Source organism: Mytilus galloprovincialis, chromosome 2 (assembly GCF_965363235.1).
Source record: "Mytilus galloprovincialis chromosome 2, xbMytGall1.hap1.1, whole genome shotgun sequence".
NCBI lineage: Eukaryota > Metazoa > Mollusca > Bivalvia > Mytilida > Mytilidae > Mytilus > Mytilus galloprovincialis.
In genome coordinates this window covers 54,102,484-54,129,391 of record NC_134839.1, presented here as the reverse complement: position 1 = coordinate 54,129,391, position 26,908 = coordinate 54,102,484, and the positions used below count along the sequence as shown (strand labels likewise).

Below are 26,908 nucleotides of genomic sequence, written 5' to 3'. Positions count from 1 at the left end.
TATAAAAATGACCACATTATTGATATTCATGTCAACACCGAAGTGTTGAAATCTTCAAACAATCTGTGCTAGTTGTGAACTGAAAGATATTTAAGTCTGAAAAACACATTGTGTATTTATTAGTTGTAATTGACTTTGAACTAACTTTCGGTAACTCCAAGTACTCTCAGATCTGTAGATTTCGTGGTTTTATTTTTATAGGTTTAACTTAGTATTTTGTGCTTCGTGTTTATTTGATTGCATGCCATTTCCTACTGATTTCTACAGCTTGCTTTTATGATGTGCTGTTACACCATTGACTCCAGGCTGGTGAACTTCAGAGCTCACAAACAGTTTGATTTGCCGCTATAAGACCAGGTTCAATCCACCATTTTCTACATTTGAAATTGCCTGTACCAAATCAGAAATATGACAGTTGTTGTCCATATGTTTGACGTGTTTTGTCATTTGATTTTGCCATGTGATTAGGGACTTTTCGATTGAATTTTGCTCGGAGTTCAGTATTTTTGTAATTTTACTTGTTGCCACATAATGTATATGCCTGTCTCAAGTCTGTTGTTCAGTTATTGCCGTTGTTACATGTAGTTGTCTACAATTATTGTTTTTCGTTTATTGTTTTGAGCATATATTATTCCTCTACTCCGAGGAAAAATCAAAACGAAAGTTCCTAATCAAACGGCAAATCTTAAAACTCATATACAACAAATGAATGAATAACAACTGTCATATTCCTGACTTGGAACCGACATTTTGTTATGTAGAAAATGATGAATTTAACCTGGATTTATAGCGCTAAACTGCTAACGTGTGTGACAATAGCATCAAACTCTATTATATTGACAAAAATGTGCGAATAAAAGACATAATAGGTAAAAATGTCAACAATAAGGGTACAGCAGTGTTATAATGTTATTGCAAACACCTCAAACAAATGGATAATTTGCTTAATTTTGGATTATCTCTCGTTTGCCGTAAGTAAACTTAATTAGAGTGAAACTTACAGCTAATGTCTTAATGCTTGTAGAGTTAAACTTTGGTTGGGTTGCTTGCTTTGTTTGTATAAATTTTTATTCAAGCTTTGTAATCAAGATTGTCATCTTCAAACAAAATCTATAGGCATGGTTAAACCTGTAATTATTATATTTAAATTTAGTTTGATGTTATCCCAATTTTATGTACAATATACAAACAAATCAAGCAAGCTAACCAAATGCTATACATGCATTCGAAAATTAGCTGTAACACGAAATAAGCGTTATATATGATTGATTGGTTACTTATTCACGATGTCAAGCTCTAAATTGCCATAAATAAATAAAAGTCGATATGATTCAGTACACTTTGTTCAGCAGTTTCGTTGTAAGCAGTAACTGTCTATGAAGGAATCCTCTATAGAATACGCAAGCTTTGGGAAACCGTATGAACTAGAAGATATATACTCAATTTGCATGTGCTGCTAATGTTGCTTAATAAAAAATATGAAAGTTGCAAGGTATGATGTCAATTGTTTGTCGAAAAAAAAAATATTGTTATTTCATAGGTATAATCAAAGATATAACTGACTCATTACTGTCCTATTCCTGACTTGGTACAGGCATTTTGTTATGTAGAAAATGGTGGATTAAAACTGGGTTTATAGCAAGCTAAATCTCTCACTTGTATGACAGTCGCATAAAATTCCATTCTATTGACAACGATGTGTGAACAAAACAAACAGACATGATCGGTAAAAATGTCAAAATAGCGGTACACGGTCAACATTGTGTTATACTTAGTAATCTAGATCACTGAAAAAAACCTAAAAAATATGTAAGTAAGAAACACCAAAAATATATAATCATGTTCAAAGATATGTTCAAATTACATTTCTGAAAAGTTAAAAGTTTGAAATCAAAACCATTGATAATATTTAATATCGGTATCTTATTAATGTGACCTACCGAATTATACTATCTACCGGATTTGTTATAACATGAGCAACATGACGGGTGTGTGGAGCAGGGTCTGCGTACCCTTCCGGAGCACCTGAGATCACCCCTAACTTTTGGTGGGGTTCGTGTTGCCTATTCTTTAGTTTTCTTTTTTGAGTCATGTGTACTATTGTTTGTCTGTTTGTCATTTTCATTTTTAGCCATGGCGTTGTCAGTTTATTTTCGAATTATGAATTTGACTGTCCCTCTGGTATCTTTCGTCCCTCTTCTATTAAGAAGGTATTGTTCATTTAGTTGTGATTTTTTCATTTCGTGTAATTTATTTTCTATGTATTTCTATACAATGCACTGAATTGGGCCTTTCTCAATTGCTATATTCTTATATTAGAATTTCGTGCTTTGCTTATATGTTTTTTTTTTATTAAACTTTACTGTGTTCAGTAGAAGCATATAGACTGAAAACCGATTAAGATGCATATAAACTGTTACAGTACATCTATAAAGCTGTTATGGTATATACAATGTACATCCGCTGAGATTCATATTAACTCTTCAACTGTGAAAATGTATATAAACTGTATATCTGTGAAGATGTAAATACACCAATAATATCTTTAGAAATGTACCGGTTAAATGCATCTCTAAAAATGTGCATGTTATATAAATGTTAACAGTCGGTTCATGTACATATACACTCAACAATTGACAGTGTATATGCATCTCAAATCTTTACAAATGTTCAGTTCATACACCTCTTATTTAACAGATGTACATAAAATTGTTTGTACTGAATAGCTGTGTGTTCACTTGCACTATCATGTTTTCGTACCTTACTGGACAAGGGCAGATAATTGGTTTAATAATAATAATGTCTTATTTTTATTGTTATAAATTTGAAAATGGAAATGGGGAATGTGTCAAAGAGACAACAACCCAAACATAGAGCAGACAACAGCCGAAGGTCACCAATGGGTCTTCAATGCATCGAGAAACTCCTGCACCCGGCGGAGTCCTTCAGCTGGTCCCTAAACAAATATGTGACTAGTTCAGTGATAAGGGACGTCATACTAAACTCCGAATTATATACAAGAAACTAAAATTAAAAATCATATAAGACTAACAAAGGCCAGAGGCTCCTGACTTGGGACAGGCGCAAAATGCGGCGGGGTTAAACATTTTTTTTTTAGATCTCAACCCTCCCCTATAATTTGTTTATCTCTATGTATACAATAAAAATTGTGTTCTAAAGTACAGTAATATAACACATACTCTGCAAAGTTAACGAAAAACAATGGTAAGTGACAACGTGACTCCAAAGTCCACGTTTAAACTAGTACATATGTTTTAGAAAGGAAATGCCAAATGTCCATAACTGGAGCAACAATTGTAATAAGGAAATGATGAAACAAACCGGATTTATTGACGTTGAAACTACTCTTGTAAATAATTACCAATAGAGCCATATCCGTTAAAACAACCAAACGTAGGAAGTACATATGTTCACAAGAGAACAAAGTGGAATATTCATGTAAATTCATGATACGGCGCAATGGATATTTTATTTTTCAAAACACAGCATTGTCTTACCTTTAACATGATGAATTATCTCTCCTAACATTTAATAACCAAATAAATAAAAAAAAAATGATGACCCAACATCCGAAAAGATTTACCTAATACAGCTCAGGCAAAACATCCTTTGTTGTTCGAAAATTTTAAAGTTTTAGTAATAAATTATTTATGATTATGACCAAATCTGATATTTCAAGTCAACGCAGAAGCAAGTGCTGACTACTACTGGGCTGCTGATAACCTCGGGAAGAAAAACTTCCACCAGCAAAGAATTAGATAATTTCATCAAAGATACCAGTCTTAAAAAGGAAAATCACAAAAATATGTAACTCCGATGAAGATGCTCAAATAAAAAGAAGTTAACATCGCTAAATATAGTACGAAGGTGAATAGCATTGAGGACTCAAAAAGATCGTTTATCGCGACATTCAGCTTAAACAGAAAAAAAATGTCTCGCTAATGCAAACTCAACATTAGAAGACCTTATTGTTGACATGTGGATGTCTTTTGTATATTTTTAGATGTTGTCTAATTGACTCTCTGTCAATCTTGATAAGCCTGTTATCATATTGTTATTTTTATTATATCAGTTTCATTAATACTGAAAAAGCATCCTTAAGTTTATAATAATAGTATTTAAAGTAGCTTTATAATTTAAAGAATAGTTTACGTCTGTTAACTGGTTTTACAACTGTACAGGCGAAATAGTTTTTTTGAGTGCGACATCTAGACATAGAAATTAGTGCAATTGATGGGAACTTCAAATAACAAAAGTTATTTTTCGGACATAAATGATGAGTAAGTGTCAGCATCTCACTTTAAAACTTACAAAAACTGGAGTTATTCAGTTTGTGAGAGAGTACAATAAGTTTACCAATCTACAAACTCAGTTTAAATAACCTAAATTATTATAATAAAGACCTTCAGTTTCAGCAAAATAGTCTTTATTGCTCTACAATCACCAGACTCAAATATAAAAAAATGCATTGAAACTCTAAAAAGGGACGACAGATACGAGAGGGACATTCAAACTCATAAATCAAAGATAAACTAACAACGCCATGGCTTAAAAAGAAAAGACAAATAGACAAACAATTGTACATAAAACGCAACATAGAAAAATAAAGATTCAGTCTGTTTAAAATCTTATTTCAAATTAAAAAAAAAACAAAATCCAAAATGGCGAAAGATAACATATCTATCTTGAATAGGATGTACGAATGACGATAACAAAAGAAAAAAAATCTACATTTTTCCTCTTATCATATCAAGTTTGTGATTATTCATTTTCTAAGAAACATCGTCTTAAGACATACTTTTAACCACAAACTGTATACAGTGTGTAGATGTAAAAAACAGTAAAGAATTGAGTTTATTTCGTTTGCATGTGATTTTGTATGTTCATTCTTATTGCTCCAAATTATAATATGCTGTGCTAAACACGCTAACAAAAATAGCAAATCTACTTTTTTTATCATATCAAGTTTGATTGTTCAGTTTCTAAGAAACCTCATCGTAAGACATAATTTCAATTACAATATAATGTGTGGGTGTATGAAAAAGAAAAGAGTTCCTTGAATGTACTTAAGTATGTTCATCATTATTGTTGCAAACTAATTCAACAAATAGTTCTTTGGTATAACTAAAATATAATGTTACTAAGAAAGAGAGCGAATTATAGTTATATAAAACCACTGTTAAACTTTCAAAGTAAAATGCACTAAAATATTTGTTTCCCCCGCAGCTTAAAACCATACACGCCAAGGTGCTGATTTGTTATTTAGGATAATCACTGCAAGTTACAGTGAAAGGTCTTTGAATAATATTAAAAAAACAAACACTTTTATACTTATTATTATTGATTTCGAAATTAAAACGAAAACAACACTTTATAAATTTCAAGAGTTAGAAGCGCTTTTTTTTGCATTAACTTAATTATGAATATTTAAGGTAGTTCGGGGGTTTAAATTTTCGCGCCGTCTGCGCATAAAGTTGCGCATTGATATCGTAAGTGATGTACATTGTCGTAATTTTCCATAACAGTAAAATATGATCATTTTAATAATCTGTTTTATTCAAATGCATTGAGAAAGAGTTTTAAAATTTTAAAACTTAATAAAATTTATTCTTACAATTGTCATTGTTGAAATAGTACTTCCGTTCTAAAAATAAATATGAAGCATGTTTTTGACGAAGGAGAAGAATGAAAAGAGAATAACTCACATTTATCGAACACGTGGACTGCTTTTCATGAATACTGTAATGCAGATCGAAATTATAGATAACGATCTTCATTTTAGTAGCTTATGAAGCAGTTTCACCCTTGTCTTACACTAGAAAATGTCCGACAAACTGGCGAAAGATGATGTAAACAAATCATGAAAAGAGGGAAATTTAAACTGACAAGTAAGCACTAATCAATTGAATATACAAGTTCAAAGAGCGATTCACGACCACTGAAAAATAACCTTTAAGCGTAAATAAATTTCAAAACAATATCCGTGTCCAACAACAAAACAATGACACCCCCCCCCCCTTTCAGGCTGAAAATTAATTATGAATGTAACTAAAGGCATAGCTCATGGTACTTTTATCATGTAATAGATTTGAAAATTTGTGGACCAGAGAAATATGTCATCTGCATAGGGTTCAGACCATTGAGGTTTCTGAGAGAAAAGGTCATGATAAAATTTCATGAAAGTAGGGGATTTATATAATTACATGTATATGCAAACAGAATTTTCTTGTTGTAAACCTGGAGTATTCGAATGTGAATGCAGTTTATTTTGCTAGGATTCCAGTTATAACATTTTTGGTTAAGCATGCAGACTTAAAATTTAGACATGTAAGAATAGAACAAAACCCATCTATATAAAAAAAGATGTGGTATGATTGCCAATGAGACAACTTCTATCCATGTATCCAAAAGAGACCAAAATGGCACAAACATAAACAGCTATAGGTCACTGTACGGCCTTCAACAATGAGCAAAGCCCATACCGCATATATAGTCAGCAATGAAAGGCCCAGATATGACAATGTACATGATGTACAACAATTCAAACAAGAAAACAAACGGCCTTATTTGTTTAAAAAAAATGAATGAAAAACAAATATGTTACACATAAACAAATGACAACCACTGAATTACAGGCTCCTGACTTGGGACAGACACATACATAAATAATGTGGTGGGGTTAAACAAGTTAGCGGGATCTAGACTATAAATTATTTTTAAATATGAATCATTTCACAAAACTACCTTTCCTACCGATGGTCTGGAAGGAGGGTCCTTCATTTCATTCCTATCTAACTCTTTATACCATTTTTCATGCATTATTCTCTATTCTTTAAATCTTTTCCTTACCCTCCTATAATATATTTGATCCTACAGAATCTTCATGAGAGAAAACAAAACTTTTACTACCTAAACAGGAAAAGCGGTCTTGTCATAAAATGATATTTTTCTAAATTTAAAAGCTTGTTAGGTCTCTACACAGTTATTTCGAAGTGCATTTCTTTAACATGTTAAAGACATTAAATGCAAACTTTTAAAAATTACACCTGCACTAAGTGGATGTCATATTCTCTTGATGGCTTCAGACATTTTTTAACCTTTTTTAGCTGGTCAATTCATGACTAACAGTTACAGTATAATTTCAACTCTTTAAATACTTCCTCTTTATTTAAAGGCATATTTTTTAAAGGTGTATGAAAAAAAATTCAAGGTATGAAATCAAATTTATAAAAATGATTATATAATTGATTTTCATGTGGAACGCATTGTAATGTTGACACAAGATATAAAAAAGAAGATGTGGTATGATTGCCAATTAGACAACTATCCACAAAAGACCAAAATGACACAAACATTAACAACTATAGGTCACAGAACGGCCTTCACCAATGAGCAAAGCCCATACCGCATAGTCAGCTATAAAAGGCCCCGGTAAGACAATGTAAAACAATTCAAACGAGAAAACTAAAGTCTTTATTTTGTAAATAAAGATAAAATCAAAGGATAATAAATTAACTATATTCCTATCTAATAGGATAGTAGGAACTAACTGATCTTAACTAACTTTGTGTGACCAGAGCTTACTAAATTAAAAGCCTACGGACCAAGTTTCATGGCAATTATAAGATATATGTTATAGACAAAATGTTTTTAAAGACTAATTTGATGTACATGTATCAGACATGTAGAATGTATAATAATTATTCAAAAGTCAAAATTATAAAAATGTACGAGTATGTGCCTTTTAGCATGTTTAGTAGGTTTTTGAATGAAAAAGGGGGAGGGCTTGTATAAAGAGGTGATATTTTCCTGCAATTTAAAACCTCGTGAATGTTTTTGTTGTATAAATAATCCCAGTGGCGGATCCAGAATTTTTCATAAGTGGGGGCTCACTGACTGCCTAAAAGGGGACCCGCTCAGGTCATGCTCCAGTGATTCCCTATATTATTAACCAAATTTTTCCCAGGGCTGCCTCTGAATCCTCCGATATGTTTAAAATGTACTTTAAATAGAAAGGAAATTACAAATGGCATAGTATATTACATGTAATAATTTAATAGTACGTTATGTATTAAAAAGTCTAAGGCCAAAAACACTTGAAATAATTCAGGGTCAATTTAGGCCCCTAACACATACATTATATTTACATTTGAAAATGCATACTACAGCTGTAGTTATTAAAATTTGCTTTTTTGAGGGCTGATTTTTATTGCATGTAATTTTAGTCTCAAGAGGCATACATGTATATTTGAACCACTTACTTTTCTTTTCTATCCTACAGTAGAAAAGAAAAATAACATGTTAAATACAGCAGTTACAAAAAATATTGTAAAATGCGAATATACTGAAATCTTTGATTTTATGACAGACTTTATGTACATACAAATCTCATCACATTTTTCTTGCTCCATAAAGTTTGCAAGACAAGGGTCCCGACTATTCATACAACTCATTCTGCAAATTTATCTGTGATAATCTACTTTTCGCTAGATTTAGAGTTCAAAAATGATCAATACAAATTGATAAAACCCCTATGTTGTACCAATTTACACCACTGTCCCAGGTTAAGGGGAAGGGTTGTCACCTTCAAACATTTACCCCACAACATTATGTATGTGCCTGTCCCAAGTCATGAACCTGTAATTCAGATAGTGGTTGTCTTTTGTTGTCACATATTTTTTTTTTGTTCATCATTTGTACATTAATATGCCTTCAGTTTTCTCATTTGAATTGTTTTTCATTAGTAATTGAAGGGCCTTTTACAGCTCACTATGCAATAACCGCTTTTGATCTGTAGCTGTTAACTTCTGTGTCTTTTGGTCTATTGCAGAGAGTTGCCTCATTAACAATCAATTATCATACCACATCTTCCTTTTATATTGAAACACAAATATTGACACATAAACACCTTTCAGATAGAAAGTCAGAATGAGACTTATGGATAAAAACTTAGCAGACTGTCAGCTCACACTTTTCATATGTTGTCACAAATATGGTGTATTAAGCACAATAATAACCAGATGCTCCGCAGGACGCAGCTTTATACAACCGCAGAGGTAAACCCCTCGTTGCACAATGAACAACTTCTGTCATTTATTTTGCTAAAAAAATCTCTTGGATGGCGGATGACCCGCAAATTTTATTTCAATTTAATAAAAGAGAGACATCAAGCTTTACAGTATGAAAAAATGAGCAACTTCTGTCATTTATTTTGCTCTAAAAATTCAATCAAAGATATTTTATGCCTGTTTTCCCTATATTTAGCCTATTTGCACTCATTTTCAGAGGTCAAAAAATCTCTTGGATGGCCGGTGACCCCCAAATTTTATTTCAATTTTATAAAATAGAGACATCAAGCTTTACAGTATGAAAAAAATGAGCAACTTCTGTCATTTATTTTGCTCTTAAAATTCAATCAAAGATATTCTATGCCTGTTTTCCCTATATTTAGCCTATTTGCACTCATTTTCAGAGGTCAAAAAATCTCTTGGATGGCCGGTGACCCCCAAATTTTATTTCAATTTTATAAAATAGAGACATCAAGCTTTACAGTATGAAAAAATAGGCAACTTCTGTCATTTATTTTGCTCTTAAAATTCAATCAAAGATATTTTATGCCTGTTTTCCCTATATTTAGCCTATTTGCACCCATTTTCATAGGTCAAAAAATCTCTTGGATGGCCGGTGACCCCCAAATTTTATTTCAATTTTATAAAATAGAGACATCAAGCTTTACAGTATAAAAAAATAGGCAACTTCTGTCATTTATTTTGCTCTTAAAATTCAAACAGAGATATTTTATGCCTGTTTTCCCTATATTTAGCCTACTTGCACTCATTTTTAGAGGTCAAAAAATCTCTTGGATGGCCGGTGACCCCCAAATTTTATTTCAATTTTATAAAATAGAGACATCAAGCTTTACAGTATGAAAAAATAGGCAACTTCTGTCATTTATTTTGCTCTTAAAATTCAATCAAAGATATTTTATGCCTGTTTTCCCTATATTTAGCCTATTTGCACCCATTTTATAGGTCAAAAAATCTCTTGGATGGCCGGTGACCCCCCAATTTAATTTTAATTTTATAAAATAGAGACATCAAGCTTTACTTTATGAAAAAATGAGCAACTTCTGTCATTTATTTTGCTTTGAAAATTCAATCAAATTGTTTTTTTGTCCATTTTCCCTATATTTCCATATAACCTATTTGCACTCATTTTCAGAGGTCAAAATATCTCTTAGATGGCCGGTGACCCCCAATTTTTTCTGCATTTTTTCATTTACAATACTTCAAAGTTAAATTTCACAAAGTATAAGAAAATTCTGTCATTTTTTTTCTATACCCCTGAACTACCTTAAAGTCTAATATCTAAAAGCAATAGGATAAAAACAAATTTGAAGTTATAGCCAAACCCATTCCAGGTCAACTTTGCCTGAGGGAGTTGAACATAGTCAATTAATAAATTAATTAAAGATAAAGTGTTTTGATTGCTTCTAGTACATTACGAAAAACTTGATATACAAAAAACTCTCAATATTAGAAATATCGTCAACTGGTCAATTTTACTCATGTTCGAAGTTGAAAAAAATCATTAGGTTTTTCTTTAAATTTTGTTCAACATTTCAAGTCTTCCATAATATTTGTAATGCTTCATCTTTAAGCGTTAGATACATGTTTTTCTAAATAGTTGTGGCTTTGCATTAAAATCTAGTGACTGCAAGTAATATCAATAAAGGCAACAGTAGTATACAGCTGTTCAAACTCATAAATCCATGGACAAAAAACAAAATCGGGGTAACAAACTAAAACTGACGGAAACGCATAAATACAAGAGGAGAACAACGACACAACACTACAATGTAACTAACACATACAGAAACGGACCAAGCATCAGACAAAATCCCACAAGAATAACAAATATAACATCAAAACCAAAGACATGAATTTGAGATAGACAAGTACCGTGACACATCTTATCGCAATGTCAATTTAGACTAAAAAATAAGAGAAAACAAACGACGCAACGTTAAATTATAACACACACAGAAACGAACTATAATATAACAATGGCCATATTCCTGACTTGGTACAGGACATTTTTAAAGGAAAAAATGGTGGGTTGAACCTGGTTTTATGGCATGCCAAACCTCGCACTTTAATGGCAATGTTACATATAACATAGAAATGACAACATAATATTACAGGACTGCAATACAAATAAATAGGAAAACGTATTAGACAAAGAAACACATGATTAATGAATAACAAAAAGCATCAGGTTTAAAATTTAATACGCCAAAAACGCGCCTCGTCCACACAAGACTCACCAGTGACGCCCAGATATAAAAGATCAAGTCGGTATTTTGTGCCTTAAATCTTTTTGTTAGTTTTTTATGCTTTGTGTCGATTTGAGGATTCAACTTTTTTCAACTGATATTTTCATACATTTGTCTCGTGTTTTTCTGCTACACCACTGTCCCAGGAACATCTCTTTCGATCTAGTTACAAACTTGAGCGTTCGCATATAAATTAAAACTACCATTTATGTGCCTGCTTAAAGTCAGGGGTCTCTAATTGAGTGGTCATGTTTGTTGCTGTATATAATATTTTTATTCATTAATTGTTTGTGGTACATAAATGAAACCGTTAATTTATTTGTTATATATGATTCTTGTAGGTGCTTTTTATATATTGAATAATAAAGTTTAGCTAACATATTTCAAAAGTTCTTAGGTTTATGGTTTTTGTGAGATTGATAAATGCTTTATTTTTCAAATTTTGTGAGATTTTTTGCCTACAAAAAAAGAATTAGAATAAGCTGCCTTTATGAAATGACTTGAAATTAAAGAGCCATCTTGGAATTTGTTTACGAAAAGTAAAAATGAACTGTTATTGTAATGAATCATGCATTATATATGACTTTGTTTCAAGGTTACTAAAACATAATCAAGTGGTATTTTTCATCTCACAATGCAACCTTAGATAGTTAATCAGACATAACTTATGTCTATAACAAATGTAAACAAAATTGTTTATAACTTTATGATACTCTAAAAAAGTAGTAATGAAAAACAAATATTATTGATGTGAAATGTAAAACTAAAAATTGCAATGTTTTAATATTGTAAAAAAAAACTGTCAAATCATTTGTTCACTTACGGTTTCTTTCCTTCACACCTGGCATTAAAATTATATACCAATTTAACCAATAGCGAATATATTTTGATATCTAAACCTTTGATAACAAGTCTGTTTTAGGGTTACTCTTTAGTACATCAACAGAATCATATTCTGTTCCAACAAATTGTTCTCCCCTGATGAGTGTTATTATTGCTGGCTTTACTTTGTCGTATACAGTATTTGAAGCCGAATTATCTGGCTTCCTTAAAGTATAGTTCAAGCTGTTGTATTCATTTTCCGCTACTATTTGTTCTTCTGATTTTCTATTTTGTCTTATTGTATCTTCTTTTAATCTAGATTTGCTGCCACTACGATCATTTTCCGCATCATTGACCTCGTTTGATTTCGTTTGGTTTATTTGGTTGATATCGGCATCAAAATGTTCTTCATATAAATAGCTTGAAGCTGTGGGTATTTCATCCAGTTGGATTTCCTCTACTGTTCTATTTGCGAGCTCATTTATACGAACTTTCTTTCTATTTCTGGAGAAAAAAATTAGTTACAGCAACATCTGGTTATGGTATTGCAATGAGTTTAAAACACATATTGAATTTACTTAACGGATAATATGTATATCATATCCATTTTAAGAATTGCTACTTCAATAAAAAATCATCATTATTACATAACTGACTATTAACTATAGATGAAAAGGTGTTCTAAAACATTATTCCCCAAATAAGGTATCAATTTTAACAAATAAGCTATTATTCTATTCTAAACATTTCCCTATTTAATTGACATAAAACTGTTTCTTTGAAAAAGACACTTCTAATTAAAGCTTAGTTTATTTATACATTTAGACTTTCATGACAATTTTAAAGACTTAAGTAATGTTTCGTATATAACTATAAGTTTCTCAATATTCTTAGTTACACAAACAAAATGACATTCTTTCATTTCTATTACTTTATGATATGTATTACCTGTTTGCATTACACACTAGCACTACAAAAACAGTTATGCAGATGATTCCAGCCACACTACTGCTTGCATATATTATACCTGTAATAAACATATGATACCAGTAGTAAATCTAAAGGAGGAAGAAGCATAAACTAAGTCTTCTTTATAGCCATTTCTCTGTAAAGAAAGGCCATGTATTTATAGGGCGAAAGAGGCTTTACAAATGCAAACCTGTCTTTAACACGAGATTGGAAACGTAACAAGACGGAACGACTAAAATTTATATTATTTCATGTTTTTGTTAAAAAAAAAATCTTCTCAAAATGGAAATAACTTTAATAGTTGTCGAGCATCTAACGATTACGTTTTCATGAATGCTATAGCCTAAACATTTGAAATATAAATGTATGACTGCAGAGCAAAAAGGACGAACAAAGTATAGCCTATTCATTTAAGGATTAACTGTTCCTGAGGAAGTTGCAACCTTATCTTATTTACATAAACATTCGAAATCAATGGACATCGTTATGAAACATTTTACTGGAATATAACCTCAGGCTTCTAAAGAATCTCGCAAATTGAAACTGAAGGGAATTCACAATGTGCTAGGATGAACAATTAAATAACGTTTTTTTATCATAAATATACGTATGCAATTTACCAATATAACAGGCAATAGTTTATGCTGAATAAATTTTTATATTCTTACATTCATTAGTGGAACAAAAGAAACTACTATTCAATGATGATGACTTGTTGGTCCAATCTGTATTATTATTACACATCGTATAGTAAGACAGGTTACAACATTCTTCTATCACAGGATTAACTATGTTTTCAAATAAATTTGTCATTATGCAGGTAAAATCTGAAATGAATGCAAAAGTCTTTGACTTGAAAAGAATATTTACCCGTTTTGCATATCGATCATATGTCTTTGGTAAAAATTTTAAAAACTCTTAACTTGATTAGCTTTTTTTCTCTCTGTACCAAAGTTACAACAGACGTAAACTAAAAATTAAAAAAAAACGATAACTCAATAGATTATAAAATAATCATATTTAAAAAAACTAACCTAAAAATAATGTATGATAAAAGTTTTTGCACTATTATTGAGGAACAATATAACAACAATATCCTTTTCATCTGATAGCACCAAATATTCAGCAATATGATGGTATTTCGTTCAGTTCCAGTAGCTCTTAGAATGCAATGTTCATTTTTACCCAATACATTATAAAATAATCATATTAAAAAAAAACTAACCTAAAACTAATGTATTATAAAAGTTTTTGCACTATTATTGAGGGACAACATAACAACAATATCCTTTTCATCTTATAGCACCAAATATTCAGCAATATGATGGTATTTCGTTCAGGTCTAGTAGCTCTTAGAACGCGATGTTCATTTTTACCCAATAGATTATAAAATAATGATATTTAAAAAAAACTAACCTAAAAATAATGTATTATAAAAGTTTTTGCACTATTATTGAGGGACAACATAATAACAATATCCTTTTCATCTTATAACACCAAATATTCAGCAATATGATGGTATTTCATTCAGTTCCAGAAGCTCTTAGAACGCAATGTTCATTTTTACCATCATGTGCATCTTTCGTTTGCCTGAATGCAAATAGCGTTTTAATTAAAACCTCCTTATGGTGTACTAAGATATAATATTCAACGCAGTATCGATCAACATGCAATGTTGGGATTTATTCTTCTCTTGGAATTTTTTAAGGTATATTTGGAGTCAAGCATTTTTGTGATTTTGCTTTTCACTATTAAATGAATTTTAGTCTTAAACGGTCATTTTGATATAATCATCATTATCAATAAATGATTAAATCAGTTTCAGTCTTTCAGTAAATTTTCAGAATTTAACACTCTTGTTAATTCAGTATTGTTCAGACAATACGCTTACATTCAATTCGATACTTTTCAAATAGCTTCTTGTTGATAAAATAACCGTTCTAATATATATAATATACTAAGTAAAAATGTCTACCCTTTCAAAATGAAGCAATAGTACATACAAGTAGAATAGGGTTGAGAATTGTAGTTTTGCAAGATAAATAGGTCTAAGATAGCTGATAATTTGTTTTTTTTTTTTAAATGGAATACAATTATATCACTTATACACTAATATATTATGAGACTGGTATCTTTGATTAGATTTTACAAGTATAACTTTTTTTTATATATTTTTAGTAATATTGAGATATTTATTTCCGGTGTGTCGGGGATGCGTTTCAATTTTTTATACGACCGTTTACGGGACGTATTATTGTAAACCGTTGTCTATCTGTCTGTCCGTCCGTCCGTCCTTCCGTCCGTCGTAAAAAAAAGTCGGACAATAGCTCAAAAACTCTAAAATCAAATAGGAAACTTTAGTAACGGGTTTATATCTATTTAAAAAAAAAACTTTTATTGATTAATTTTTGTAAATTCTAAATTGACATTGAGGAGTAATGGAACTTTATTTGATAAAAAAAATAAGTGACTGACGTATCATGTTCTCATGGCGCAGCTTTATCTTATAATTTTATTATCATCCTTATTTTTTCCATTTCAGCCGATTGCATTGAGTGTGAAGGTAAAGGTAATATCTTTGTTCAGCTTGCTTACTAGCTGAACCGTGAAGTTATTATTAGGTTAGGTAAACTACCCTTTAATAAGAGTAAACTAGTCCGACAGATAACAAATCTATCTGTCTGTAGGACTCTGCTACTTCGAAAGAAGGGTAGTAAGTCTAACCTAATAATGACTTCACGGTTCAACTAGCAAGCAAGCTAACCAAATATATTACCTTTATCTACACACTCAATGTACGCGACTGTAATAACGGTAAGATAATTCAATGTTTTTATAATGTACATTTTCAAAATATATAGCTAATATTCTTGAACTTAATAAGTCTTTTTAACGTTTTTCATTCTAGTGTAACTTGTGAGTTTTTTTAAATCGAAGTTCTTGGTGAGTTTATTATTATACGCTACAATATAATATCACCTATATCTGTGCCCTTCTTCAGAAAATGTTCATCTCTTGGAATCACTATCCAGAACATATCTTCATGAGTTGAATTTTGAAAGTTAGGGATGTTTTTCAAGCAATCTTTGTCAGTTTCAAACCCGTTTGTTTGGTTGTTTGTTACTTGTAGAGTACTAGTTTCTGAAAGAAAGAAAATCGATTGATATACATGAATGAATTGCAAAAAAGTAATATCACAAAAATATTGAACTCCGAGGAAAATTCGAAACGGAAAGTCCATATCAAATGGCAAAATTAAAAGCGCAAACACATCAAATGAATGGATAACAACTGTCATGTTCCTGTGAATGTACAAAGTTAAGTTGTTAATTTTTAGCTTTAAGAATGATTTTACGCAATATACATATACCAGGGGTCTTACAATGGGATGTTCAAAGCCATTCTTTTTTTACATATTTCAATACAAATAAGAGTTGTTTTTGTACATACTTTGTTTTAAATTTTTATTTATATAAACATACATTCAAAGGTTTCATTTGATAAACTTATTGATGTTCTAGCTGAAATCATCAAATAATCGAAAGAAAATAAATCATGTTTCTTTGTACATTTTTTTATTTAAATCTGTGGCCTATTAAAAAAAAATCTTTCGAGACAAAAATATTGATATGTTATTAAAATATAAAAGTAATCTACGACTGACTTTTTTGTAATATGTTTATATTGATACTTTTAAACTAGTCATTCTTTTGGCCCTTTATATCTAGTTGTTCGGTGTGATCCAAGTTTCCGTGTTGAAGACCGTACTTTTACCTATAATGGTTCACTTTTATAAATAGGGATCTGGATGGATAGTTGTCTCATTGGCACTCATACTACATCTTTTTATATCTATCCAGTGAGTAATTTTTTCCTCAGTGAATACTCTTTTTTTATTTATACCTCCAACATTTACCTATTTATAATATTTATGCTCAAGTTGTAATCGGGAAAATATTTTGTTATTTTTTTACAATTTCATTCAGCTCAATCCTAGATTATCAAATGGTCGCTCCTGAATATGCATTTACTTTCTTTTTCGTTGTCTTTGGTCCAATGAAAATTGAGAATGGAAATTGGGAATGTGTCAAAAAGACAACAAACAAACCAAAGAGCGGTAAACAGCATATAATGCTTGTGATAAATTAATTATAAAGAGTTTTCTATTGATTGTTGTTTTATTCTCAACCATACCAGTTCTGTTGAGTTATTTTTTATTTCAAACTTGATGGGATTGACGACATCTTGATTCCCTCTTTCAAACATACGCACAGTGTGTAATACTTCGTGTCAAAATTACCCCAAGAATATTTGATTTGTAAATTTGTAGAAGGCCAAATTTTGTTCTTCCATTAGTGCATTGAAGCCATGATTCTATGATATTAGATCCAACTAAGAAAGGACAAAGTATAAGTATGTTCTTGTGCAAAAACTTTATAAACTTTGTTTCACCGATGGACAAGGTTCGTTGTAAAATTGTCGCATATTTGACGAATATGCTCAATCGACGTCCCTTCCTCTCTGTTATGTTTTTTAAGTAACCACCTTGACTAGCTATAAAGCGCTCGCACGTGCTTACCGTCACATCTGATATAGATATATGGCAAGCTTGTATTACAATGGTTGCCGTCAAATGACATCTGTATTGCAACACAGTTTCTTCTAATATCTGTATTGTTATCAGTTTCATCTGAAATATGTTTTACTACTTGAAACAATGATAAAGACATTTTCTTCAAAGCAATTTCAGCAATACTATCACGAAATTATTCAAAGTTCACAGATATCAAACATGTAAATCTTCGCGGCGGTCGATAAGAACATTTCAAATCGTCATTATGATGATTTTCATCTGTTAAAAATTATAATTAACTATTCATTAGTTTTTCGGAATGACTATTTGTCCTGTCCTTTGAGATGTGCATGCGTGTAATATTATCTTCAGCAGCACAAGGGAGTCGTGTGTAATCCGATTACAGAGTGTTCAGAATTGGAGACAGGAATATAACTTAGACGACATAGTCATTATTCTGTTATTTATATATCACAACCGTTCAATAATAATCGGACAGCTGGTGACTAATGGGTCATTTTTTTAATTCACCTTCATAAATTCTGTCATGCTTTCTTTTGTTTGTAATCATAGGTTATATTTATAACTTCTATAAGACTACTATAAAGTTGCATTAAGGAAGATAACTATATCTGCATCTAATTAGTATCGCATTAACATTATATATGTCAAATCAAATATCAACTTCCTCCCTTGAATGAACAATTTTCAATTGTTTTCTACAAATGTAAAATGAAGGATGAATAAACTCATCATAGTTACCAGGATTAAAATAATATATACACCAGATAAGCGAATCGTCTAAAAAGACTCAATGACGCTCGAATAAAGAAAAAAGTGAAAATAAGGTCAATTAGATAAATTTTGTTTGAAAATATCACATTTTTTTTCAACATGCAACAATTCTTTAATTCAAAAACGTTGTTTAGCAGGTTGCACTAGCCAAAACTTAATGTTCAAATTGTAGTACATACCCTTTGTAGTGCTGTAAAACATTATACTGTTGTTTCCATCACAACAGTTTTCGCTGATTTCTTCAACCCTTTCATTTTGAACACGAGCATCGAAAGATAACTTTTTGCTTAAACAATAACAGTAACTATCCTGTAGTGGAAGATTTTTTAAAATTTTGAATAATGCAAAATTTACACAAACTGTAGTCTCGTAATCAAACCATAAGACATTACTAAATAACGAAACATCGGTACATGTATAAAATTTAGAAGATGTGATTTATTGCCAATAAGACAACTATCGCCAAGTGACCAAATGACACAAAAATTAACAACTACAGGTCACTATTCGGCCTTAAACAATAAGATAAACTCAGATCGCACAGTCAGTTATAAAGGCCCGTAAATGACAAATGTAAAACAATTTAAACTAGAAAACTAACGCACTGATTTTTGTACAAAGTGATAAACGAAAAAAAACGAATATGATATACAGCAACAAACAACAACCACTGCACATTCACTAACCAAAGTACATGACCAAATATGAAAGCAGGACGAAGGTGATCAAATACCGTTACCTATTATTATTATTATTGAAATAAAATAAACATCGAAAATAAAAAAATATAGATCTACACTCGCTAAAAATGCGTCTACAGTTTGTCTGTCGTTCGTCGTTTGTTCGTACAAACGCTGCATTTCTTTCTAACTTTAACATTGAATCAAGTATCAGTTCATTATTTTCCACTAAAAATTTTATCATTTCTGACAAAAGCAAAAAAGATATATTCTCCTTTCTTTCAGTCCTGATATTTTACATTCATCTGATGAAGACGGAAGAACTGACAATAAAATAATATATGCACAGATGTCCTGTGTGTCTAAACATCTTCTCGGAAGCTGTTTTCCAGCGTAATAAGTTTGTTTACATTTTTGACAGTTCAAACAATGTCAGTAAACACTCATAAAACGATGCATTTGTTTCTACTTTTGTAACGTTTAACAAACTACATGTATAACAAACGGTACACAACGTTTACAAAACTTTGGTTAGAAAGAAATGCACCCTTAAACGTTTGGTTTAGTTCTTCTTTTTAAAAAGCAACCCTCTACACAGGCAAATTTCACTCACATCAATTTCACGTGAATTTAAATTCATGTGAAATTCACATCAATTTCACCTCAAACGAGCTTATACGTGAAACTCGCGTGAAAACAATTTTTGTGAGTTTCATGTGATTCTTTGGTGAAACTCGTGTGAATTTCACATGAAATCACGTAAAATTTTTCTTGTGAAATTGACATGAATTTTTAAAATAGAGTAATTCAAATAACATCTAAATTTTTAAATTTAAGTAAAATCATGAAAAATATCAAATTTTTTTGTTGTAAATTTCATGTGAAATTCATGTGAAAAATTTCACATCAGATTCATGTGAATCTCAATTCACGTGAAATTCACATGAAAATTTTCACGTGAGTTTCATGTATAAGCTCGATTGAGGTGAATCTTACGTGAAATTTTTCATGTGAATTTCACGTGAGATTGATGTGAAATTCATGTGAGCAAATTTTGCCTGTGTATTTATGAGTCCAGATATCGGAAAACAATCTTTTAAACGTTATTAGTTGGTATGGTAACAACTCAAAAAGACGAAGTCGCATAAATAAAGCTCCATAAAGCATGAACATAGTCACAATTTAAATTATTTAATCATATTGTTTCCCTACCGAATTAGACATACCATCGGGTTTGTACTTACATGAACAAGGCGACGGTTACAATATGGGGAGCAGGATCTGCTTACTCTTCCGGAACACTTACGATTACCCCCGGTTGTTGGAGGTGTTTGCGTAGTCTTTAATTTTCTATGTATTCTGTTCTTCATGACGAGTGCTAGTTGAGGCTTTCTTCTTATGAATAAAAGATCAAATCAGGAAGAAGAGGAACAATGTTTCATCACATAAGAAGTTTATTGGTATAAAGCACATGAGCCAAACAACAATATTGATTGATTGATTGATTGTTGGTTGCTTAGCGTCCAGTGGCAAATATTCCATGCATATTCAGGACGAGAACAAGTTCACAATAAATACAATAGGTAGGTTGATACAATAGAGGCCATCTGGGATGATGTTCGGGAAAATTTGGACTGCCACTGGAAAATGAGGGTATATTGGTTAGGAACAGAAATTTTGCCTTGCAACAGGCCACCTGCGGACCCCTCAACAACAATACGTTGTAAAAGGATAAGCACCTTGATGAATGTATTTTACAAACATCTTTTTAGAATCAGAGTGTTTTTTTAAAAACTAAATATGATCATATTTTATGTTTTTTTATCCTTTTTTGTATTTACAAACATAATATTCAAAACTGTAAGTGCAGAAAATTATGTTGTGATACTTAACCAAGCGTTTCATAATAATTAATTTTTAAGAGAGAACTGAAAATTTTGTAATTGTGTATAAAGAATTTCATAAAGAGATACCTTGAGTCCAAAATAACTATATCTTCTGTCAAATTTATGACAGTGTGAGATACAATTTTGTATGCGATATGACGAAGCATTGATATGAATCCGCACATTTTTTGTGTTATTAAGTTCTTCTTCTGTTGTTTTATTCAACACATGACAACCTGTAAGTAAACAAAGTTTGCATCTTAGATTGAAGGTGTGTATCTATCACGAGTTGGTTGACCGTTATGGAATAACCGTTTCACAAATGATATCGGATATGTTCCTTACGTCGTAACTACAATTCCCTTCCCTTTCATGAATGTGACCTCCCGAATTAGACTATTTACCGGATTTGTTATCACATAAGCAACACAACGGGTGCCACATGTGGAGCAGGATCTACTTACCCTTCAGGAGCACCTGAGATCACCCCTAGTTTTTGGTGGGGTTCGTGTTGTTTATTCTTTTGTTTTCTATGTTGTCTCATGTGTACTATTGTTTGCCTGTTTGTCTTTTTCATTTTAAGCCATGGAGTTGTTAGTTTATTTTCAATTTTATGAGTTTGACTGTCCCTCTGATATCTTTCGTCCCTCTTTTATACCGGTACTGTTGATCCTTATGATTGTATACACCACTATCTATCTTTTAATTTAAATAAATTATATTCTAGGTATAAAATCAAATATACCATATATCATTTTTTTTTATAAATAAGGCCGTTAGTTTTCTCATTTGAATTGTTTTACATTGTAATATCGGGGCCTTTTATAACTGACTATGCGGTATGGGCTTTGCTCATTGTTGAAGGCCGTACGGTGACCTATAGTTGTTCATGTCTGTCATTTTGGTCTCTTGTGGACAGTTGTCTCATTGGCAATTATACCACATCTTCTTTTTTATATTACATGTATAATTTTGTTTTGCAAGTCAGATGACCTCATACAAAATACAATTACATTGACTCGGAACAGCCATATGAAAAGTAAATTGCTTTAATTACAAAATATATGCAATAAATCATTTCTGTATTTCTTTATTATTTACATTTGCTTTGTTTTTTTTTTCTCTTTTTATAACATTTGATTGGAAGAAATGATTATTAATATGTGAATACGATTCGCAGAATGTCATTTTTTTCTCATCACCACAAGAGGTAATTATATCCTGTAGTGGTGGAAGGATGTTATGTTAACAACTTTGATTCGTTATGAATGCAGTAGGTTTAAACATATAAAAGGACACTTATGTAATTTTCATAAATGAAATTAAAAGAATAACCTTTTTGCTCCTTTTGTTAAAGACTACACTTACCGACACGCGTGGATTTGTTTATTACATTTAATGTTTCCAAAAATTACTCTTACTTACCAAAATACTCAATCCACTGTAGAGATTGACCTTTAGCCTGCACCCACATTAAAGCATCAGAACCAGCATTCAGAGTTTCATTTACTCCGATCCGATCATACTTTCGAAAACTTATATATTTCTGACAAAGCGGTGAAACACTGTTGTTGAGAAGTTTTTTATTTGAAATGTACTGTATATGATCTGAGGAATAGAAATATTATAAATAAATGTATTATATCATTATGAAAAAGAACATTACTGACGAGACCATTTATTGTGCAGATAAGACATTTTAGAAACTGTAAACGTCCTTAGACCATAGTATCTAAAAGTTTGAGTGGTGTTTTTTTTAGTAAAACAATTTCTGTTTAAGGGCCTCATTTTTTAAAGAAGGACAAAACATTTTAAAAATATAACCACTGAATTAAGCCTTTTTCAACTGATTATTATGTTGTACAGTTACACCACTGTCCCAGGTTAGGGAAGGGTTTGGATCCCGTCAACATGTTTCACCCCGCCACATTCTGTACGTATGTGCTTGTCTCGAGTCAGGAGTCTGTAATTCAGTGGTTGTCGTTTGTCGATGTGTTACATATTTGTTTTTCGTTAATATTTTGTACATAACTTATGCCGTTAGTTTTCTCGATTGAATTGTTTTGCATTAGTCGTTTCAGGGCCTTGTATAGCTAATTATGCGGTACGGGCTTCGCTCATTGTTGAAGACCGTACGATGACCTATAGTTGTTAATTTCTGTGTCATTTGGTGTATTGTGGAGAGTTGTCTCATTGGAAATCATACCACATCTTCATTCTTGTATATAAATGTATTTCGGCTTTTGTTTTCTCGATACAAGGATTCACAATCTCCTTCAACTAATATTAACTTCCGACTTAAACATTCATTGCATAATATTTTGTAATCCTAAGGAAGTAGGTTTTTTTGTAAAGTACTAAGTAATTAAAACAAGAAACCATTTAAACTACTGTCGCTGACGTTATAATATACATGTAACATGATTACATCTTATACAGTTTTTATAATGAAAGTGAAATCTTGCCTTAAATTAATCTATAAAAAAATCAGTAAAATCAAAGCACTGATAGTTCCACCCTTTTAAATGTCAAAAGAATAGGGACGGAATTAAATGTAAAAGAATTGAACGCTTTGTTCATAAGGCATTAGGAGTTAAAATATCCACATTTTAAATTGACATTCTATGTTTTAAAATAAAGGACATTTTGTTGATGTTCGTTTGACAATATGTCATTGATATAACTAACAAACTGTTAACGACAAAAAGATATACCTCGCTTGTATGCATTTGATAGTAAAACGAAAATGCTGAACTTGATACAACACTTATTATACTTTAACATGAAAATATTCAGTCAATTAACCATTTTTACTGAACTAGTACACGTTTTTATTAAGGGGCCAGATAAGACCCACATCAATGTGGTCTCGTTGAGTTTACGACCCATTGGTGGCATTCTGCTGATGTCTGCTACTCGGTCGGGTTGTTGTCTTTTTGTCATTTCCCCAAGTTCGAATCTCTCAGCAGTTCTATTTTAAGTCATGGTATCTGAATTTGTTTTATTAATAGTCTGAGTCTACTCAATTGGAGTCGGGTCAAATAATCTCCATGGAAATAAGATGTGTCAATTCTTATAAAATTGTATACGAATCATAATTGAATTATCATAAGTGGTACCCATAACTCATTGTATTATCATAAGTGGTACACCAGAACTCATTAACCCCATTACTCATTTCCATCGGATGAAGTTTGTAGCCCGGATTTGTTTTATCTCAATTGGTTAATGACTTTTGAACAGCGGTATACTACTGTTGCCTTTATTTAACTGACCAAACTACAAATCTTCAAATGTAAACTATTCAAAAATCTAACCAAACATCATAGACTTATAACCATTAGCGCATCCCCTTAGACTGGTCAAATCACAAACAATGCAAAAGATTCAAAGTAAATAGATGATGACATAAACGTTTCTATGGAAATTAAATGTACAAATGCTTGTTATACTGCATACGAAATATCATTGATTTACATAAAGAAGTCCCCCTTAAATTGACCTAGTCACACATATAAAAGAAGGACGAAAGATACCAAAGGGACAGTCAAACTCATAAATCTAAAATAAACTGACAACGCCATGGCTAAAAATGAAAAAGACAAACAGACAAACAATAGTACACATGACACAACATAGAAAACTAAAGAATAAACAACACGAACCCCACCAAAAACTAGGGTGATCTCAGGTATTACGGAAGGGTAAGCAGATCCTGCTCCACATGTGGCACCCGTCGTGTTGCTCATATGATAACAAATCCGGTAAATAGTCTAATTCGGTAGGTCACATTCATGAAAGGGAAAGGGAATTGTAGTTATGACGTAAGGAACATATCCGATATCATTTGTGAAACGGTTATTCCATAACGGTCAACCAACTCGTGATGGCGTCCGTAAAATTTACGAAGGGATGATTTCAACTTCCCCATTTGGAACTCTAGGTTTAATAGCTTCCCTGTGAGCAGCAACTCTCTATCAAGAAAATCATGATAGGAAATGCAAGTACGGGAATATCGTATCAATTGGGAGATATATACCCCGTATGCAGGTGCTGCTGGAATGTTGCTACTTAGAAATGGAAAGTTCACAATTGGAAAGCTGAAATCATCTCTTTTGTCGTAAAAGTGTTGTTTTTAACCGACCCTCATTGTCTATTTCTAGATGTAAGTCAAGATATGAGGCCGACTTAACTGTATCTGTAGTATCCTTTATCTCTAGTTCGATGGGATAGATGCGTTCCACATAGTCACCAAATTTTGAATTATTTAGTGAAAGAACATCATCTATATAGCGGAAAGTAGAGTTAAAGAATATTGCTAACTTCTTGTCTTTCTTCCTAAGAAGTTCCTGCATGAAGTCAGCCTCATAATGATAAAGAAACAAGTCAGCAAGTAGAGGGGCACAGTTTGTTCCTATTGGACAGTTTGTTGAAAAACAATTTAACAAATGTTTGCCCCCTGCGCCGCTGCCGCCGCCGAAAAAGCAAACTTAAGTCTCATGTTTTGACTCTGTCAAGGTTAGATAAAAAATTACAGAAGCAGTACATTTAATTGTTGATATTTGTCTTTGATTTTAAATATTTATATTTGTGAAATATTCACTTACCTGCTTGTACTCCATTGATATATTGCATCACTATGATTTGAAAGCTTATAATGGTTTAACTTTAATATTAATGAAGTCTAGATTTTTTCAAAATATCACTGATCATTGATGTTGATTTTTTATGTTTCATCAATCTATACACAAATACAAGGGTTAAATTTGAAATTGCGAAAAATCTTTTATAACAAAATCAGGTCAAACCGATTGTTAAACTTTTGTGTAGTCTGTTGTGTTCACGCATCGTTGTAAATATGACGGAATTTGATGCAACTGTCATACAAGTGAGAGGTTTAGCGCAGGTTCAATCCGCCATTTTCTACATTTCAAAATGCCTGTACCAAGGCAGAAATATGACAGTTGTTGTCCATTCGTTTGATGTGTTTTATCATTTGATTTTTGCAATTTGATTAGGAACTTTCTGTTTTGAATTCTTCTCGGAATTCAGTATTTTTGTGACAGACAATATGTTACTTAGTGAATAAGAATTAAATACATGTGTAGTATTGCATTTCTGGACGTTCGCTTTTTAATTGCTTTGTTATGGTTAAGTGAGTTATTGTACACCCCCTATGAATTTGACGAAAAATGGTGGCGAATATAGAAATCTAAAGTTGATGAGTGAGGTTGCCAAGCATTTAAAAGAAGCAAATGTGGGTATGACAATGTAAAAACACTTTAAAAATACGATATATGTTTGAATTTTACAATTACAGCAGTGAATCACACTGCTTTATCAAAATCTCTAAACAGCAAATGATATTTGATATCTCTACTTACCAATGTTGATTATGAAAAATATCATACACACATTATTGAATCCATCCATTGTGTATTAACGTCCCGAGTCGTTCTGACATGACTAACCCCTTCCTGGTTACATATTCACATACTCACATACAGTTTCCGGATAATTATAATCATACTAAAACAATACAAATATTTAAACATAGAAATTAGATAATTTGTACTTTCAAGTCAATTAAACTATTAAACAAAATATTTAATATTACATTTCACAAAAAAAGTATAGAAAACAATTATGGTCAACTTATCTTATCCGGAAACACTTAGCATTTTAAATAAGTTTAAGTTCATTATGACAAGGACATTTCGTTCTTTCATGTATGCAGACACAGGTGTCTTCCTAAGACTTCTAACACTACCATAATCAGTACTGGTAAAAGGTTTAAAAAAGGTAAAAAGTAATATAAAGACCCATG

At 31.5% G+C, this 26,908-nt stretch overlaps 1 protein-coding gene across 1 annotated transcript; it reads right to left on the bottom strand.

Moving 5' to 3' along the window:
* Positions 1–12,109: 12,109 nt before the first annotated feature.
* Positions 12,110–26,631, bottom strand: LOC143063844 (uncharacterized). The gene is made up of 9 exons (XM_076236246.1): positions 26,466–26,631; positions 22,507–22,689; positions 21,169–21,317; positions 18,695–18,824; positions 17,727–17,837; positions 16,127–16,288; positions 13,816–13,974; positions 13,127–13,205; positions 12,110–12,682 (listed from the first exon to the last, which is right to left on the bottom strand). Exons 1-9 carry the CDS (start codon positions 26,512–26,514, stop codon positions 12,250–12,252), a joined length of 1,455 nt encoding a protein of 484 aa, XP_076092361.1. The 5' UTR covers positions 26,515–26,631; the 3' UTR covers positions 12,110–12,249.
* Positions 26,632–26,908: the final 277 nt, after the last annotated feature.